Raw genomic sequence first — 12,497 nt, 5'->3', positions numbered from 1 at the left:
AAGGATAAAAGCACAAAACCATTGTAACCCCACTTTGAAAACTGAAAATCTGGCCTGGGAAGGACTGGTAAACCCTCAAAGCAAATCTGTGACAGCCTCAGAACAAAAAGATTTCCAAAGGCTCACTCTAGTGCCTTAACTCCAAAACAACCTTTCTTCTCCAAAGCATCACTGGGAGCCCCTGTATCTGGTATAGATATATTTCCACCAATTTTTAAAAATGCCTTGGCTAATTTTACGTTTCTGAACACTGGTGGAAGACTCTCTATAGTTTTAGAGGTCACATTGGCAAATGGTGCTCAAGTAAAACATTCACCAAAAGTTTGTTCTTACAGAAGAAGACAGCAATTTCAGGATAGAAAGCAACACATTTTGCTGAAAGTAAGACTAACTAAAGTCAGAAAACACGCTACAAAATGAGTGATTAACAGTGCCATGCTAAGTAACATGCTCAAGTGAAATAATTCAGTGCATTCTCATTGCTGCCCAGAGGGTTTTAGGGGAATGCTCATTCCTGAATAAGGTGGTGATGGGATTGATGACAGCTAGCAGGATTTACCAAAGTACAGATCCCAGAGGTAGTAGAGCAGGTCCAATCAAAATGAAAATGTCACACAGTGTTGTGACACAACTTACACCCAAATGCAATAAACAGCAAATACATATATAACCTGTGCTTGATTGATTTTACTGTCATTGGATGCACAGAACAGTGTAGTCTGATAGTCCCAGCTTTGGCATATGTCTGAAACAATAAAAGAATGATATTACTCTTCCCCCATATAAATTATTCACATCTTTTTTATTAGTTTTAGCTCACAGATGTGCACTGTCTCTGCCAGCTCTGCTGCCCTTGCATTAGGAATCATTCAGATTCAGACTCCTTCCTTTCCTCAGAAACCTCACATTCAGCAGCAGATCAACCTCACCCCTGCAATCTTTCCATGTGGGGTTTATTATGACAGTAAATTACAACTCATTCTACTGTTGCTCCAAAAAAAATAGTAATTTTTAAAAACTCAAGAAAGCACCTTCTTTCCCAAAGACTACTATATTTTCCATATCTGTAGACCTGATTTTCAAGGTATTTTGGTACCTAAATAGGACTACACTTTCAAAAGCGTTCCATATCCAGCAGCTCTTACTACATAGCCAGATTTTCTAAAGAATTTAAGTATCACAGTGCCAAGTTCTTTGGAAAAAAAAAGTCATTTACTGTAGTGCTGACCAGGGATATGGGCCCTTTCAAAAATCTGGCCCTGATATTCAGTGCTACACTCTTGTAAAGTCTTCAGACTCTAACCAGTCTAATTCCTTCAGCATTTACACACAAAGCCAGTGATGTCTACTGTTATGGACATCTGGGAAATAAATATAATACAACCCAATTCTTTATTTATATTAGTTGGCAAGCATAATAATAATAATAATAAAGGTTTCCTAGGCATCAGGTACGAATATTTTATTTTCTCTGTGCAGACCAACTCAACAGTTTTAATATTCTACACGGCACTGGAACTTGACACTGTTACAAAGAAAGTAACAATGCAATATCGTGCAACAAGTTCATGCCATGAACATACATGGGAAATTAAGTGGTCAGATCTTTGCCCTGTAATTCTCTAAAATCACAATACCATTAAAATTCAATTATTATTATGTTTATATTAGTAGTAGTATTACACACTGGGGGCTTGGTTTAGACTTTCCAGCCTTCAATCAAGTGACTGAAACTTGAAGAAGAAGCAGTGAAAACCTGCATCTTTGCAGAAGGCTAAAGCAAGAAAATAATGTGAAAGCAGCAGAATGAGTGCCAGCTTCTGAGAGTACAAGATTTAGAGAATCCCAGCCTAATCTGTTCCCAACTACGCTATTCACCACACGGTGTCTAAGGATTTGTTTTAAGCCCTTCCCAAAATGTCTGTCATTCCATTTCCTTGTTGCCAGCAAATGTATCATGTAACTGTAAATAAAAGTTCAAATGAGTTTAGCAGTTATCAGGATGTTTCAAATTTGAGCACGACAGCTTCTTCCCCTGAAGTTTAATTTAAGAAGCTGCATTTGTGGCCATTTAACCCTGTATATTATTTTTTACTTTGCAAACAGCTTTCTTGCTCTACTTATTTCTTGGGATTGCAAAATTGATCTTTGTAAGATGAGCCCTGAACAAAAAAAACCTTGGAAAAATAAAGATGCATTTGACTATCTTTTTTCTTTTGACCAACAGGACCTCCCAGTTGGATTCTGGTATTGAAAGATGAACTCTTTTTATCACTTATCACTTCTTTCTTGATATAACCCTTGTTTTCACCTTAGTTACAATTCCTGTACAAGTCTCAATTCTATAGCTATTAAAAGGGCAAAGTGAAAAGGGGGGGGGGGGGATCTTAAAGAACTTTTAATTATTTCTTCTTCACCCATTGCTTTTGGATGTGTGAGTAAATAATAGTTTCTTTTCACTTTTAACTGCCCAGCATCTGATACTCTGCAGAACAAGGTAGATTACCTTGTCTGTATGAGCTACCTGGAACTATACCTGTTCTCAGTGTTTTGACAGCAACATTTTACAGTACAGACCCAGTCACGAGATTCTCAGAAGCCCACATACCAAGAGCCCTTGGCACAATGCAGATGGATTTCAAATCATAGATGGCTGCACACAAACTGTCTGGGAAACTTTCTTCTTCAAAGCCTGGTGCAAGTGAGTTTTCAAATGTTTGCACAGATTCTGAAAAACTTGTTCCCATGTAAATCTTATACAGCAAAAGAAGTAGAAAAAGAACAATTGAATAAGTCAGTGAACCTGAAATAATGTCAGTTATGAAAAAAAAAAATCAACCATGTAGCTAATAAACGGTAAACACAATATTAGCGTATTAATTCATCTCCTCCACAATACTACAAAAAAAAAAAACTTGTTTCCAAGCTTTAAACTGTTTTAATTTAATGCATGGGAATACATTTCATCTAGATCTGACATTCTGCTCTGATTAGGAGAAACAAGTACCAGTATGTAGAGGAATATTTACAAATATCTACACATTTCCATCCCAAACTTCACATATATAGTATCTTAACATAAACTACAGATTGTCTCATTCACAACTACAGTCTACCTAATTTCCTCAAGTACTTAATGGTAGCTATTATGACAACCAAGGATCATAGAACTAGATCCTTAAGAGACAAGGTCAGACCAGTAAAATTAGCCATCTGTCCAGTAAGGGCTTTAAGCTCAGGCTGTATTTAAGCATTAAGTTTCCAACTGTACAGGCATTTATTGTTTTTGGGTTGTTTTTTTCTCATAAGAGCAAAAGAATGCACAATACTGATTCTAAAAAGCAGCAATACAAATCTTGTATCACTGTGAAATATTTACAAAACGGATCTGAAGCTGCAAACACTTTATGAGCTGAAGCAGAATTTACTAACTTGTTATATGTTTTCCATTGATCTGATCACAGTGAACTTAGAGGTAAAGACTCCAGGATAGTCCCAGTGTCTGTGACAGTCTTGGGCATCACTATTTCCTTTTAGAACCATAACTTTTCAAGTATGCAGAATGACAAACTTCGCCACATACTGCGCCCCATCTCATTGTTTATATTTTACCTTAGTGCTTCACACACTGCAGGTTGCAGAGGCTGTAAAAGCTGCTCAGTTTAACTTTCAACCGCTAAGGACCACATACTACCACCTTGATCAAGGTGCAAAACCCTGTGACAGCCGTGGGAACTCTCCCACGGATCACAGGTAGCACTCAGCCAGAGTCCAAGCCAGAACTTGGACCACCCCACATCACGCCTGGTACACAATAAGTACATTTTTTTTCTTATTAAATTATTGCTTCCCTAGCCATTTTTCTTTCACATTTACTACTCTTTATGTATTGCGTTACTGGCTACCACACACATAATGTCACAGCAAAAGCACAGCACTGACGACAAGAAACCTCTGACCGGCACAGAGGTTCACAGAGGCTCACGCAGCACCTGAAGCATGGGCTTCAGGGGAAAAAAAAAAAAAAAAAAAAGGTAAAAATTTTGCCAATCCCTTCCGCAGTAGCGGCAGTCGGGTCCTGGTCTGTAACTTGGGTGAACCCACCGGCATGGGTGTTAAAATGCCGGAGAAAACGGATCGTTCGCTGGTTCTGCAACTTCACCGCTTTCAGTGGCACATCCCCTGCCGCTGCCTGGGCATCCTCCCTCACCCCCGGGTGTGGGGGGGACAAAGCAGGGGCTGCAGGGAAGGGCAGCGGGACGCGCTCGCCCCGCCGGCCGGACCCGCTGCGGGCTGGCTGCGCCAGAGCTCACGGGCGAGTTCATCTCACACACGATCGGACCCGCCGCTGCCCGCCGCGGAGCCTCGGCGGCGGGCCCTGAAGCCCGCGGCGACGCTAGTTTTAAAGGGACGCGAAACTTCGCTGGGTGCAAGCGCGGTGCAGGAAGAGGGCATGTCCCACCCTGCACCGCCAGCCGCCCTACCTTGCCGGCGGGGGATGCTCCTCCGCGGCACCGCCGCTGACCCGAGGCACGAAGCCAGGAGCAGCAGGGAGGCGAGGCAGCGGCAGCGGTAGCGGTGACGGCAGCGGCCCGGCACCTCCATGTGCGCCGCGTTGTCCCGCCGGCGCCCGAGCTGGGAGCTGAGGCCGGCGCGGAGCGGAGTGGAGCGGCGGGGCTTGCACCCGCAACGGGCAGGGTCGGAGAGGGAAGGAAGAGAAAAGGGAGGGAAGAGAAGGGGGGAGGAGGCTGGGTCCGGCCCTTTGATGGGATTACCGCCTCCGCGGCTCTGGGCACAGCGAGGCACCTCCCCCCGGGGCGCCGCAGCCCCAGCCCTGCCGCTGACAGGGTGCCAGAGCGTCCCCTGTCCGGTGACCCCGGTACCGGCGGTGTTCCCTCGGCGGGCCGGCCTTGCCCGCGGGGTGCACAGCCGGGATCCCCCCAGCACCGCGGGGCGGGGTGTCACCCCTTCCTCAGCAGTGACACCTTGTCCGTTCCTGCCCGCTCCCCGCCCAGGGGCTGGCCTCGGCTCCCTTCCGTCCTGCGGGACCCCAGCCGGCTGATCCTCTCCCGGGACATGGGCATTGACACTGGGATTCACAGTTTCTTCCTTTTTTTTACCCCTGGCTTCCTGAAGGGGACGGGGCTGAAGTGAAGACAAGTACTGGGGCAAAGGAGAAGCTAGAGAGAGGATTTTGTGAGGAAGTTGTTGCTGAGTTAAGAGGATAAATTAAATCTAATCCCCCCATATGGAGGCTGAGACCTATCCAGCCACTCAGACTAATATAGAAACGCCTGTGGAGATTAGAGGTGATGGGGAGGGCTAGGATAGGAAGACGGGGAAGCGGCAGAGCTTGAGGATCTCATGAAAAAAACAGGAAAAGATGAGCAACAAGGAGCCCAAAGCATCCCTTCAGTGCAGTATAGCATTGGTGGGAAGGCCAAATCTCTCTGATTCAGTATCTTATCTTAGTAGTTTAACAGACAGAGGAGGGTTCAAGAAACTTCATATTAGGCAGATGTGGGATTATCTGCCCTCTGCTTTAGGTCTCATTCTAATCTTGGTTAGTTTGAGATAAATTTAAATCCTGAAATACCAGAGTTGTTATGTCTTGAGTGTTTGTGTGGGCTTTGTTTTGGAAATGAGCCTCATTTGTTTGTTTGGTTGTTCACTGTGATAACGTTGAGTGGGTTTGATGTCCATATAAATTATGTCTGTTTATGCAGCCCCTTTTTGAATCTTATTAACTTTATAACTCTGATACTCTGTTCAATGAGTTCCAGGCTGTAATTTTATGACGTTTGGGGAGAAAAAAAAAAAAGACAGAAGGAAATCAGAAGAAAAGCTGTTTCTCTGTGGGAACAATGCTGAGACAGGAAAATAAGGAAAGCTGTACCGTTTGGAGGTACAAGAGGAGACAAGGAAATGGTGATAAATTCCTTTTGGACATATCAGAGGGAGTTGGAGGCCATATCCTGTATAGGGTCTGCAAGTACCTCAGGAAGAAACTGGAGGGGGAAATCAAATTCTTAACAGGAGACAGTGGAGAAGACAGCCCTTGTGTCCCTCAGGGACACAGCAAGGAGACAGAAACCTGGTCTCCTCAGAAAGGGCAGCATGTGAGTTTTAGAGTGATCCCCACGAGGAGAGCATGCTGGAGGCTGCAGGAGCTAGAGATGAGGAGTAGTTCTGTTAGCGTACTTAGGATGCCAGTGGTGTCTCTGCCACACCCTTATCAGCCTGCATTTTCAGAACTGGAGGAATGGTAGTGTGTGTGGGAGAAGTGCAGGACCCATTGCAGGAATTCCTGGTGGGGTCAAGGACTGCAGTGCAGTATGAAACTGCAATTCACAAGGCATAAAATGAACTCTGGACTCCACATTTGCCCACAGGACACACAGACTGCTCACTCATCTGTAAAAGATGGCAGAAAGATGATTGCCAGCGACTGAGAAAAGCTCCAGACAATTCAGTTGTTATGTGTACATTGTACTGTCACGCACCTTGTTCACCAGTGGTTGTACACACCTGTTGATAAGGACTGAGACACAATCTTTTGGAAGTCCGTAAGTCTAGTGGCGGTGGAGGCAGTTTTCCATCCTTATCTGCTGAACCCACTCCACTGGGGAAGATGCTAAGCAATGAATTTGGGTACACTAGACCTGTGCTTAGGTCAAATATTCCATCCTTTCTCCCATACTGTAGCTGTGGGAGGGAATCGGGCTCCAGTCCACAAGGTTTCTTACTCTGGGAAGCGAAGGGATATAACACAGAGCACAGATTTTTTCCCTCATATCTCTTCTCTAAAAGGCAACATATGTGCATGCAGGAATAGGAATGCAAGGAGTGATGTCATGGGCATGCAAGAGAAACACTCTCTCATACTTCTGTGTATGCAGACCCCTCTGAAAGCTCTACACCCAGAAGGTTTGACTCAATTCAGCTTGCAACTGCATTACACTGGTATGTCACATGTGATTTGCAAGTGCTGACATCAAGAGCCATCCTTTTTCTTTGAAAAGATAAAAATAGATATGAACGTAAATGTTCAAACATGGCCATAGCCTCCCTTTCGGGATTTGGAAGTCCAGTGTAACAGGGTGAATTGCACAGCCAGCACATCAAGTCTCATGATGAAACAAAGTGGGTTTAGCAGATCTCTAGACCATTACGTATTCGTAGTAAAAGATAGATTCCTACAATTATTCTTAGCACCCGATCTTCAAATAAATTACCAAGGAAGCAGTTTGCTGTGGCAGGAGCTGAAACAGGATGTTTACCCCAAACCTAGTTTGTAAAAGTGAGGAAGTCTTTCTCTGTGGGCAGTTAAGAAAGCAGACAGTGAGCCTGCAGAGCGTAGGTGTCTGGTTAGTGGGGTTATCAGGCTTTTCCATTGCGATTCATGGGGGAAAAAGAGCCATGTCTTTGCCTTGTGGCTTGTCTTCACTTGAAAGATATTTGGGATAAAAGGAGAGTGTAAATTTATAGCATTTTCCAGAGTAGCTCCTTATGTGGATACATTTAGTGCAGAATAAAATTAAAAGAAAACCAGTGAAGAGTCTTCACTGACAAGTATAAAAAATGGAGGTCTATGGTGCACAACCTCATAGTTTTTTTTTTGATGTCTGTGAGAGGCTTGGTTTAGGAAATTAGGAATCTCTACATTTTCATAATTATGAAGAATGGCTTTTTCTCTCTTTAACTAAAGCCTCAAAAATTTTGTTGTACTTTTTTTCCTTAATACTCTGTAACTTTTTAAAAGATGAATTCTGAATATGTGGCATTGTGTCAATTCATCCATAATCCACTACAGATTTTTGTCAGGAATTTTTCCTAGGTTCTTGTTGAAAGAAGTGCATAAACTGTTGACCTATTAAAGTCCTCTTATTAAGCCAAGATCATTCTACTTATTTTACCATCCTGATATTAACTCCAACATGTGACATTGACTATGAGACACACCAATCTATAGTTTTGATACATAAAATTATACAGAAGTAAGGTTCTTCATATTGACTTTAGTAACTTCACAAATATATGGAAAATAAAAGGACCCTTACTTACCAGTTCTCAAATACAAACCCCACAAATGTAAATGCACTTAAAATCAGCAAACTTTAATAGATCACATTTAGTTTTATAGCAATAAAAAGCACATCAGAGTAATTTGTACCCTATTATAGTTTAGTTAGAAAACAGTAATGTTTCATGAATGTATATATTTGTTGCTTCAACTTCTAATTATAATAAATAGTTGTCTAACTGGCAAAACCCCTCAAAACTAGCAAAATAATTAATTACCTTGCAATATAATGACTGTTTACATTTATTACCTCATTCATCACTTAGAAAATGTCATAGATGTTCATGGAGTCTATATTACAGAATGCCATCTAAAGTCATAACCCTTGCATACGCATTCCCTCTAGCTTAACTAAGTAGAGTGTCTTGGGTAGACCTGTTTCTGATTGCACAGAGGATGGTAATTGAAAGTATTTAAGAGCATTTTAGTGCATAGGGCGCCATAGAAGTCTATGACACGTATTTGGAGCAACTTTAGCTATCTGAATAGCTCTACAGACAGGATACATGTGAACAGGTCAGAAAGGAAGTTCAGGCTGCCCAGCAAACTAAAGGAGCAAGGGTCATGGAAATTCTAGTTTTCCTTCAGAGTTTGTAGGGTTTCTTCTTTATGATATTATTAGGAAACACATGAAGATTAATATAAATTTAAGCTACCTTAAAGTGGTGAAGAGATGAGTGTGTCCTATTAGGTTCTTAACTTTTGACACCATCTATTTACTTCAGATCTGAGCCTGAACTGAGCCTTCCAGGCTCTTGCCCTCTCCCTGTTTTCCATCAGACAGTTTATGGATTTTAGATTTAAGTCATCTGGGACCAAAAGAACAAAACGAACTCTGCCTGCCATTTACTCAAATTTTAATACAGAAACAACTATACAGCAGAGACATACTACACATTCACAAATATTAAATGCTGAAAATACAAACTCAAACAAACCAGCATCAGTTTTCTGTCTTGGCACCTCAATAAATATTTGCCATGTATTTATTCACCAGACTGACACCTTAAGCACATTACACTTTCCAAGTACTTAAGAGTCTTTCTCTCCTCCATTGTCTCTCATAGGGGTTGGCTGTGGTGTAGACAAAATGTCAATATACCTGAGCAGCACATACGTCTGCAAGTGCTACGGATGCTACAAAGAAGAGCCTTTACTGACCACATCTGCATCAGTTGAGAGTCTTTACAGTCTTTTTTCCATATGCTGTCAGATCTGTCACTCAGCCTCCCTACTTCTGTTTTAAGGCTATTTCTATTTATTGCAGTTACTTGTACTGTATCAGGACTTACAAACTCCAGTCAAGACTAGTTTTATACACTGTGACAAAAGATAGCATAGAAATACTTGTTGTGCCCAAAGTTTTCAAGCATGCAACAAGTAAATTCTGAGAACAAAAGGGATGAATGGGAGGATGATGAGCAATCAAATAAATAATAGTTGTACCCCTGCAGTACCCTGGACAGTATAAACTGTTACTTTCCTCATTATTTTCTCTCTTTTGCCCTCACTAATTTTCACTTTTTAATGCCACATTAGTATTCATCATGTTTTAAAGTTCTCTTTCCTAACATGTTATACATTCTTATTAGTCACAGGATGACACCAAGCATCAATGGTACATTTATAATTAAGAATCAGTATGCATTACACTGTTAAAACAATAGGATTATACTGGATAAACATTTAAGGTTCCTTTCTTCCACTTGTGGGCCAACTTCATTACCTTGTTTAAAATTTAAAATAAATGTGATTAGCAATGAGCACAATCATTTGTGCCAGCACTCCAAAATGGATGTGGTAGTCTATATGTACAAATCCTAAAGTTTTATCCTGCTTCTTTTTTTGTGAATAATACTGTTTCTTACTTTAATAGCAAACAATTTTACAGCACTTAGGTCATGGATAGGATGTCAGTATGCCACAAATGCCTAAATTAAGCTCCAAAGATCACTCAACCTGAGTAAATTTGACCTCCACACATAATGGCAGGCAGAGTGCAAGGAACCACCTGGAAATAGAGCTAGCAATACGAGTGGTAGCTTGTAAAAGCCAAACCATACACTCATAGCTTATGAGAAAGCCATTGAGTTATTCCTTCTGTCAGAGTTGGTTTTGGATTTAGAGATTCCAATTTTAATAACCTTTGTTTTCTTCTCCTTTTATCTTCTTTGGCTGTGCTTTGGTAAGGTAGAGAAAGCACTTATTTGAGTTCTGAGAACATTTTGTATTGTCCCCTTTCAGCTCACAAAGAAATAACAAAACACAAAGACACAAATTCCCACAAAATGCTCATCTGGCATCTAAGTATATTGTTATTCATCTCTCCTACCTCTCACCATCTTATCTCTGACAGGTCAATACTTTCCAGTTTTACTCCTGATTTAATGGACCATGTTCTTCTCTTCTTGTTGACAAATCAATTCATGACAGACCTCGGACCTATAGTAAATGTAGTGAAAAGTAGCAAAGGAAGACATGAGCACTTTTACAAACCTAACTGTTGCTTTGGACACTTACAAAACTAGCTTGTACCAAATATTACATATTCAGGGTTCGCAGATGTGGGAGGTGCTGGGGAAATTATACATTGCCCAATATAGATATCTTTTCTCCTTACTTTTCAGTTTATGATAATATAAAGAAAAATGAAGATCCACAGTGCTTTAAGGAGTTCAGCGCATTATCTTCATATTCATTTTCCCATTTCAGGCTTTCTCCTGCTCTCAAAAAGTATGACTTTAAAGACTGACTTTCATTGTTTTCTTATTTAATGTAATATGCATGATCTTCCCATCCTCTCATCTGTTCACTTCACAGACTGGTACATGGCTCCTGCTTATGATATAGTCTCCTGGGGTATTTTCTCCACTTTCCTGATCAGGATTTCAGAATGAGGAAAGAGATGGATCACAAAGAACCATCCAGATTTTACAGTAAACTCCTTGCATCTTTGGACTTAAATAGTTTATTTACATTGAATAAGGGGAAGAGGGGATGAATTCTGCAGAAATAACATGTGAAAGGTACTGCAGGTCATGGCTTTTTAAAATTTATTGTTAATTCCCATTCTGTTGGAAGGAGTACCCATACTTTAGAGGCACATGCACGATTGTCTGTTTCTGCTCTGTGTACAGAGGGAATGTGATTCCCATTAATCTCTGCTAGGGAAATGTGAAGTCTGAAGGCTAGAATACTGTTCCAGTTTTATCACTTCACCCTTATATTGATGGCACTCATGTGAAGCAAATGACAGGGAGAAGGACGAATGTATGTAGCTTAATTTCGTTTATTTACTAATACCTATTCATTGTCTCCCAGTGAACTACCTGATTCTCCATGAATCTCACCACCCTCCTTACTTGCAGGAAAGAGCAGTAAAGGAAAGATTTGCAGAAGGAATGATGTTTCTGGCAAGGCCACTGAAGTAGAAGTGGACTACCATAAGGTCTGCTAGTTCACTCAGTTAGTCTCTTCTGCTCCTTCCACAAGGAAATCTAAGCACTGGAGGGAACAGAAAGTTAAGCAGTTGAATTTTAATTTGTAAGTCAGTGGATTGAGGACAAAATTGCAGTATTAGCACCACATACCTTGGAGTCACCCAGTCATGTTCTTGAAGTCCTAGTTTTGAACAGATGACCCCAGATACAAGACTCTCCATTGCATAAGTTCACCTCTAGGATTTGACATTAAGAAACTCACTTGTAGGTATTACATGGTCTCCCAATTCCAATTAAATTAAGAAATAAAATGTCACTAATTTTGTGCACTGATTCACCGAAGGTGTTCCTTCTCTGTTTCTTTCCAAAGATCACTGAAAACTTCACTTGCCACAGATTGATTCACTGTGTCAGAAACACAGAGAGAATACTGTGACTTTAATTCCAGCTGTCTTGGAGCTTGATAAGCATCTAAGAATTTTTTGAAAGATCATAAAACTTTACAAAGGTCTTTAAAAGCACTTTTTCATGTTTGCCCTAACAAAGTAATGAGACTTCTTTAAAAACAGCAGGTAGCAAGATCCAGCCAATAGACCACTAAGATACTGGCAGCAGCAAGGTAGAATTACACAGTGAAGAAACTATGAAATCTTTAACTTTACATCATTGGCCAAGAAAACACAAGAAAGTTGTGTTATTTATTTCATAGGCCAAACTTGAAATAACCTTACCTCTTTCTTGTCATCAGAAAAGCCTCCTGCTTGCATAAATATGAAAATAGTGGCTTGCATAAATAAGAAACTAGTTGCATTTATTGTAAAACCATGATTCTTACTATTTGGGTTGAAAGATGGTTTACACAATATAGCAATTTCCCTTTGATTCACCTGAACAGGGTAAAACTGAGGATCCACCAAATTTTTGAGGAACAGGTTCATCTGTAGGTTTTAAGCATGATTGTTTAGAGGCAATTG

The 12,497-nt window shown here is 41.0% G+C and overlaps 1 protein-coding gene across 1 annotated transcript in view; it reads right to left on the bottom strand.

Moving 5' to 3' along the window:
* Window positions 1-4,658, bottom strand: part of EGFLAM (EGF like, fibronectin type III and laminin G domains) — an 80,235-nt gene extending 75,577 nt beyond the window's left edge. Inside the window, exon 1 of the mRNA XM_057433266.1 lies at window positions 4,485-4,658. Within this exon, the coding sequence (XP_057289249.1) occupies window positions 4,485-4,605 (121 nt within the window). The 5' untranslated portion in view covers window positions 4,606-4,658. The remainder of the gene's footprint in view (window positions 1-4,484) is intronic.
* Window positions 4,659-12,497: the final 7,839 nt, after the last annotated feature.

Source organism: Pezoporus wallicus, unplaced genomic scaffold, assembly GCF_028554395.1.
Source record: "Pezoporus wallicus isolate ANWC-B61680 ecotype Strahan unplaced genomic scaffold, APGP_CSIRO_Pwel_v1 contig_5601, whole genome shotgun sequence".
Lineage (NCBI taxonomy): Eukaryota > Metazoa > Chordata > Aves > Psittaciformes > Psittacidae > Pezoporus > Pezoporus wallicus.
Note: the sequence above shows the minus strand (reverse complement) of the source record. Positions and strands in the feature narration are given on the sequence as shown.